This window comes from Brachyistius frenatus, unplaced genomic scaffold (genome assembly GCF_029030835.1).
Source record: "Brachyistius frenatus isolate BFR_SWC_R1_liver_20210118 unplaced genomic scaffold, ASM2903083v1 Contig_386, whole genome shotgun sequence".
NCBI classification, from domain to species: domain Eukaryota; kingdom Metazoa; phylum Chordata; class Actinopteri; family Embiotocidae; genus Brachyistius; species Brachyistius frenatus.
Genome location: NW_027210985.1, coordinates 1 through 8,237, shown reverse-complemented (window position 1 = coordinate 8,237; position 8,237 = coordinate 1). Strand labels below are relative to the sequence as shown.

General features: G+C 39.8%; 1 protein-coding gene and 1 non-coding gene across 2 annotated transcripts; one reads left to right on the top strand and one right to left on the bottom strand.

Moving 5' to 3' along the window:
- Nucleotides 1–4,062: 4,062 nt before the first annotated feature.
- Nucleotides 4,063–4,134, bottom strand: trnaa-ugc (transfer RNA alanine (anticodon UGC)). Its single transcript has one exon. It is a non-coding gene; the product is annotated as a tRNA-Ala (tRNA).
- Nucleotides 4,135–4,836: 702 nt separating this feature from the next.
- LOC138636580 (alpha-1,3-mannosyl-glycoprotein 4-beta-N-acetylglucosaminyltransferase A-like) lies at nucleotides 4,837–8,225 on the top strand (the record flags this gene model as incomplete). The annotated part of the gene is made up of 4 exons (XM_069724644.1): nucleotides 4,837–4,999; nucleotides 6,499–6,681; nucleotides 7,312–7,443; nucleotides 8,127–8,225. Coding segments are annotated over exons 1-4 (505 nt in total), but the record flags the coding sequence as incomplete, so codon positions are not given.
- Nucleotides 8,226–8,237: the final 12 nt, after the last annotated feature.

Below are 8,237 nucleotides of genomic sequence, written 5' to 3'. Positions count from 1 at the left end.
GATACACCCACTGCGCAGTAAATCAGCTGCACGGTAATTATACTGCCCCGGACACATGCAATATCGTCTCCATCTGGCATTCCCTTCACTACAACATGCATTCTTCAGATAAACTTTGGTAGAAAAAGAAATTCAGAACAAGTTGCAAAATGAAAAACTACAAACAGCATTAAACAAGTTGTGGATGAAGTGTTTTCCTGCTTACCTTCCTCCTCCTCCTCCTCCTCCTCTGTGTGCGACCTCGCTGTCTCTCATTATCTGCCACTATATGGGGACAGATGGGTCCTTTCTCTTGCTTCCTCCCTCAAAGGCTGGCTCCAAACCCCCACCCACCACCTTCCACCCCACCCTCTACCCCACCCACTGCCACAACCATGACAAATGTGGGCTTGCATGTTTGTAGAAATCAACTCTTTACATGACTTTTTTACATCTTATAAGATTCAGTGTCAGTTTTCTCACTCTTTTTCATCTACCAGGTTCACATCAACAATATATACTATTTGATGAAAACAAATTATTTTATTTTAAATGTCTAAAATTAAAACAATTAATCCTGTCGTAGCTTCCTCAGAGTCTGGAATCCTGCATTTGACCCGGGGAGGATTAGTGCATGTTACACTGCAAACATGGGTTTAGAGAGAGAGAGAGAGAGAGTGTTTGTGTGTGTGTGTGTGTGTGTGTGTGTGTGTGTGTGTGTGTGTGTGTGTGCGTGCGTGCGTGCGTGCGTGCGTGCGTGCGTGCGTGCGTGCGCGTGTGCGTGCGTGTGTGTGTGTGCGTGTGTGCAACATCTGCATGTTCATGTGTATCTTCTGTCATGATGGCATGAATATTTTACACCCAATCCTCTTAACGTGAGGATTAAAACAAAACCAAAATGAAGACGAACAGATTTGTTTCCCTTTTTTCTCGTGTTCCTTCTTCTCTATAAGCCACCGAAGCAACAGTTGGAGGATCACACAGCCGACATGTTGACCTCTTTCTTTAAGTACAACTGATGTCCTTCTACTATGCTCTCGCAGCGAAGACATCTTTGCACTTAAAAGCTGAAAAGCAGAGAACATAAGGCGGAATTACCTGATGGAAACGTTGCCAAGATCATTATATGAGTGTATGCTAAGAGTATGTGGTACTACTTAATGTTTTCCATTTTGTCATAAGCTGATTCCCATCAATACTAATATTATTTCTTTCTTTGTGGAATCTCCTTAGTAGTAGCTCTCAGCAGCGTCCCACGGGGATCATTAAGTTCCATCTAATCTACTCTTTTGTCTGCAGAGGGACAATGGTTGATGGTAAAAACACATGTAGGGCTCATGTGATGTTTTTGCTGGAAACCTGATTCCTCTGATGTGTTTCTGTAGCAGAACTGGCAGATCCAGTGACTGACTGATGCTCCTAACTGGACCTACAGCTGCTTTTCTTCTGTGCAGTTTTACTAGGCCTGAAACTCGTTCGTCATGTGCTTCCCATCTAATTCAGACACAAATATGTCATCCAGGAATGATGGTGTTGTTGGTGGGTAGTGATGATGTTTCAAGTAACTCAAGTACCAGCAATGATTCTGGTATGGTCGTATGGTTTGTTCACAGGTTTGCATTTAGTTGTTAGATATACACAGTTACATTTTCCTGACACACATGCTTAAGTAGGACTTTCATTGTCACTTTGTGTAGTAAAAACTGATATAATATTCACATAATTAACTGATACAAACACCATCAAGTGTAATATTTAGAGCAGAGTTAGTTACTGATACATTCCCTAATAAAACTTGTTAAATAAATCACAAGCATCATCTGTTCAACAGACAATAAGTCTTTGTTTTGGGCATCTGGTGTTTGTTAAATTCGATTCAATCAAATTTTTGTTATATAACACCAAATCACAACACAAGTTATTTCAAGGCACTTAACATAGTAAAGTCTTTACAACAGAACCTTACAACATTATGAAAAGAAACCCAACAATTCAACAATTTCCACATTAGTGAGAGCCCTGAGGAAAAATCTCTATTTTAACAGGAAGAAAAACCTCTGATGTAACCAGGCTCAGAGGGGGCGGCCATCGAGGTGAGGGGAGAGGATGAGAGAAAAGAATAGCATAGGAGATCCAAAACAAACAACACACAAAAGTATAGGAAAGAGGAGGCATACATTTAATGAGATGTAATGGTGTCATATAAATGCATTGGGATTGAAAGAGAGAGAGGAAAGGAGCCCACTGCATCATGGGAGGTCCTCCAGCAGCGGTATAGGTGTATAGGGGATGACTCAAGGTCACCTGAGCCAGCGCTAAGTACAACCTTGTTTCCAAAGAAATTGGTTGGCGCTGTGTAAAATGTAAATACAAACAGAATGCGTTGATTTGCAAATAATATAAATCAGTATTTAACTGAAAATAGTTCAAAGACGTCATATCAAATGTTGAAAGTGAGAAATGTTATTGTTTTATGAAAATATGTGCTCATTTTTAATTTTGATGGCAGCAACAAGCCTCAAAAAAGTTGGGGCAGGGTCAACAAAAGACTGGAAAAGTTGTGTACCGCTAAAAGAAACACGTGGTTGAACATCTCACGACTAATTGAGCTCATTGGTAACAGGTCAATAACATGACGGGGTACAAAAAGAGAGGCAGAGTGTCTCAGTCGGAAAAGCACAAAATTCTGATATTTTTGTGTCTTTTATTTTACATTTAACAAAATAAATGTAAAAACATACAATGAAAGTTTTGGGGGGTAAATAGAGATTAAACATTTCCTCTGTCACTGTGACAACAGGCTATTTCCTCATGAATGCAGCCACTGGGTCGGGTCAAAGGTCACTCAGGGGCATTGGGTGATGAATGCTGGGTGGGGGATCTTCTTGGTAAATATGTGAATGGAGCTGTGTGTGCGGGGCTGTGTGGGGCTAATCTCGTTGTTTCCCACGGCAACAGAAATGCTCCTTTTGGTGTCTCTGTTAACTTCTCTGAATGACCCTCTCTGAAAGTCGTGCACACGAGATCCCTCTGCACACATCTGCCTTACAGTTTTACTGACACAGGGTATTGAAGGCCAAATGCCCACACAGATATTTTGAAGCTGGAGCTACCAATAAGCTATAGTTTCAATATCCGTTATTTTACCATCAAAACAGTCAGTGTCTCCAGGACTGTGGACGGGTATCTGATGATGGAATATCGTGGCACACCCGACCACTGGTCGGACAGAGCTGGCCTGTAGTGGTTGGTGATCAGATGGTGGTAAACCACCAGAGGAGCTTCGGGTGGAGAAGGCGTTGAGGCTCCAGGACCACAAAGAGAGCAGTGTTGAACTCTGATTACAACTGATGTGGTCATCAGAGCTGAGATCATAAGACTTTGTCATATGCCCTTATAATAAAATCCTATTTTAGCAGAAATGTCCAATAAATTTGTTGAGTAAAAAGTAAAAAAAAAAATTTCAGTTTGATTCAACCAAATAACAATAACAACAAAACAGTTGTGTGAACTGATCCTTTAAACCCAAAATGGGTCAAGACTGAATACTTCATTGATCATTAAAGAGAAAAATAAATGAGTGGCATCGAAGTAACCTTTGCCTTAAATTGAATATTTGTAATAATTGTAAGATATTCAAACCCCAGTTTCTAAGAACTGGATGAATATGACTTGAAGATACTTCTGAAATCACTGTTAACAGAGATGTTTCATTCAATGGCTTTCACGTTATGACAATATCAGTTATAAAGTAGAGTGAGTCACGATTTTTGTTATAACAATCATTTATCACGTTATAAATGATTCACGTTATAACTTGACAAACATTAGGCTATATTGTTATAACGTGATAAGTTTATATGTTAATAATATCTGTTTGTTAGATGAAAATATCTTGTTATAACGTCAAAAAAAAAAGCTTTTTCACTTTAATCTGCAAAGTAACCGCTTTAGCCTAAATGTTTTCCCTCTGAAACGTGGGAAAGAAGTATAACATTTAATCACTACACCTCAAGAGTGAGAATGGTATTTTGAAAAAATAAGCAAAAAACAAGTTACATACAAATTGGTTAGACAAAAAAGTGGAGATGCCGGGGATTGAACCCGGGGCCTCATACATGCAAAGCATGCGCTCTACCACTGAGCTACATCCCCAACTAGCCGAAAATAAGGCCGTCATAGATATAGAAACGTACCTAAACGACTATTTAATTCATCTAAGGTGTCATTAATTTTAAGTAAGGCTTTTTATGACACAAACAAATGACCATGCGTTGAAAACGTGACCACGATTTGTGTGGTGCGTTACGACTATTTCTCACAAAACTGAGATTGTTAAAGATCATGTTCTCCGTTTTGTTAAATAATGTTTTTATAATGATAAATCTGCCTTTATTCAGCAGTATGACGGCGTATACAACTTGAATAAGATAAAGGATGATGTTAAAATGATAATGCAGTTATGCAAAATCATTTATTGGTTCGCACGTTTTTAGAGTAACATAATTCGCAACCAAATCGAGCAACCAAATTTTTATTTTACTTGCACTATTATTTCAACTTTATAGTCAATGTTTATACTGTGTTCATTAATGTAATGACGGAACCGACGGAAGCAGTGTTATCTGATTCCACCATCAGATGTCACTGTTGCCCGCGCGTGAGTAAAACACCTCTGACAGTTTCACATCGTGATGACAGGAGCTGTCATTAAATGACCGCGGACACCTGGAGTCCACACAGCCGGCAAAACGTCACGATAGCTGGTTTCTGACGTAGGGGACAGTCCCAGCTGTGACCAGCCAATGACGCAGCTCTAACATTACTTTGCACTTCACCTGTACTTGTTCTCACATCCACCTGTTGTCCGGTGGGAACAGGCGGCAAGTCGGCAGACAAAAATAGACAAGACTGTCAGTGAGAAATGAAATGAGGTTTTACCCCTTCCGAATAGGATGTCTCCTGGTTTTTGCGTGTTTTGTATCAGTTACTTGGATTAAATCAATCCCCGGTGATGAAGGTGAGTGTATCCTATCGAAGAAAAACATCTTAGTTTGCAAGAAAACCTGAATTTGAGGAACTGTCTAGTTTTATGAAAACAGTCAGAAACAATATTTTTAACGTTTACGTTGCTGTTTGTAGCAAACAGGTTTTGTAATTGTCCAAGTAAGTAGCGGAACCTTAACGGCAAACTTTGCTCAACCCTCTCAGTGTATGGTGAGCTACTGTACGCGATCCGGCTCGAGATCTGATATGCTTCCTGTATGCTACCTGCTGTAGAAAGCTCAACACCTGACTTTGTTTGTACAGGAGTAGAAACAAAATATTTACCAAGAACATTTGGGGGGGGGAAATCCCCTGGGCAATTTTAACCACATTAAAACTGACAATAGGTTTTAACCAGATGCAGCAATAAAATGACATTACTTTCAAACTTGGAGCTACTTAAAGATCTATTTTTCAGAAAGGATAACTGTGTCGCTATTCTGGCCCAACATAATGCGACTCAACATTTAAGCCCAGAAAACATCAACATTAATCAAAAATATTAGTATCCCAATCCTGTTTCTGTGGTGTGTCGTTGTTACAACAGAAGACTTTTCAGCCCGACACCATGCGGTGAGATAATCAGCAGGTATCATCACTGCTTCAGCTCAGTTTTTATAACAGAATTTCAGTTAAGACAAATTTCTTTATTCTCAATGGTACCCACAGATAATGAAAACACATTTGGGTTGTACTTTCAAAAAGTTTATTCTCTGAATATATTGGAGTTTATATAATAGAGTTGATAGTATTCATACTTGTAACTGTAATTAAGCAGCAATATTTTCTTTTATTGAGGACACCAAACCTTATATGTGATCACGGTTAAACTGCCATAGGTACAGACCATAAATCCACATTGTTTTATAATATATCTAACATGTCTCTATAACATGATCTCTGGAGTGCTTCTTCTTTTAGTTTTTTCATGGGTTACAAAAGGTCAAGTTATGAATGTGCACATTAGTGGCAGTTTATCATATTTCTTAAGTCATATTGTGAGATCTCCCAGTGTGTCTCATTGTCTACACGTCTGTTTGCAGAAAATGTAGGTTTACCAGATTACGCCGAAATTTGCAATATAGAACAGGAGCAGGTGATATAGCTGTAAAGTAATATGATATTTGCACATTTGCAACCTGCTCAAAATGGCCCCACGATTCATTTTTGGGTTGCGACCCCCTGGCCTGTACAATCAACTGATCCAACGACAAAATAATTGAGAGAATAATCCATAAAGAAGCTAAATGTGTTCTATCAGAAAAAAACAAAAACAAGACATAGACCTAAAAAATACGATGTCGAAGAAGAAGAAGATTGCAGGTTCAGCAACACAAAACGGTAGCAATACACGTATGCTGATTATAATGCTGATCGACTTAAAAAAGGAAAACTAAAGCTGCTAAATGGAGTCGGGGAACTGCACAGTAAGAGCTGCTCTGAACACTTAAAATTGTGCCTCGATGTCTCCAGGTTCAGCGGAGCTGCCGGACCTGCAGACCCTGTACGGGCGTCTGCTGGTGGCTGAGCAGCTGGGAGGGGAGGTCAGCCGGGATGTCAGTCGCATCTTTGAACAGCTGAGGAACATGTCCAGAGATGCCAACATGACCCATCCCGCCGGTCCTGTTCCCACCACCGCCGACACCGTCTCGACCGGTGGGTAGGAGAGGATCCAGCATTACACTTCCACACCAACTGTTTTAACCTGACTGACCTAAATGTTCTCTCCTGAGGCGGGTCGGACAAACACGTTCTTCTATTTAACCAAAAATAAATAAACAAACGAACGTGTCCTGAGATTCACTAACAAACACAGTGGGGTTTGAATTGATTTAGATGCTGAGATTTATTTATTTATTAGTCCTGTCAGATGATGTGTGAAGCATCGATATTTGATTTTGTAGTGTGGGATTAATAAATAACAGTTCTTAAATTTAGCAGGTTATTTTTTATTTAATAACTCAAGTCGCATTTCAGGTGATGTTGTATGGATAAATATTTTTACAAAATCTTTAAATGTTCAAACCAGCTGGCCAAAATCACCTAACATCATTTGACTTGCAAATAAAATGGGAAATTGTAGGTTGCCCACATTTCCTTGTGTGTAATCCAGCCTTCTGTACATCAGCACATTTGAATTTGTATGATGTTTATTAGAAATGTAATCACTTCCAAATTTTACATTACAAAAAATTACATTTCCAATAATTGACAACAACACAAAATGAAAATGTTGTGTGAATAGCTTCACCTCAATTTCTCTCCCTTTCCTGTAAACCGACACAGTAAAGCAGCCAGAAGGCAATCCAGGCATGCAGATGTTCCTTCAGCCCAACATTTACCTGTACATGCCCCACCTCAGACACCATCCAAACAGCCTGGCACCCAATGTGGTGCTGACGCAGGGACGCCGTGGAGGTATGAAGAAACACTCCCACATAAACACACCCATAAAAAAACAGCACCCTTACATGATGACATTACATTTCATTTAGTTGACGCTTTTATCCAAAGCGACTTACAATAAGTGCATTTCAACCATGAGGGTACAAAACCCAGAACAACAGGAAACAAGTAAATACAATTTCTTCAAGAAAGCCAAACTACAAAGTGCTATCAGTAAGTGTCATTTTAAGTGCTACTAAAGTTCTACTGTTCAAGGTAAAGTCTGAAGAGGTGTGTTTCTGCTGTCCTGATGTCGTTGGGGAGCTCATTCTACCATTTAGGAGCCAGGACAGCAAACAGTCTTTTATTGCTCTGGAAAACGCATCTGAAGCTTTGTGTGATACGACTTGTTGTTACTGTGTGATCTGAACTTTAGATTTCAAATTTAGTTTCCAAACCAAGTTGATTTAAAAATGTTAAATCAATCAAAAAATGTAGATGCCTGATGATTTGCCAAATGGCCAGCATCTTTCTAAGAGTCCAGCAGCTAAGACATTCACAGAGTGTAGCTGCCTCAGCCACACTTTCCCTTCATAAAAAAGTATGATTGTAAAGTCTGTCTAATATCTGCCAGATAATGCAAACGGTAGCACTCGGCATCATCTGCTGTTGCCGTTTTCTTTCCTCTTGTCATGTGAGCGTGTTTCCTCCCTCAGTGTCCATGGTGCTGGGCATTCCAACGGTGAAGCGGGAGAAGCAGAGCTACCTGGTGAACACGGTCAGCTCTCTGCTCTTCAGCCTGAAGTCCTCGCAATGCCGAGATCTCC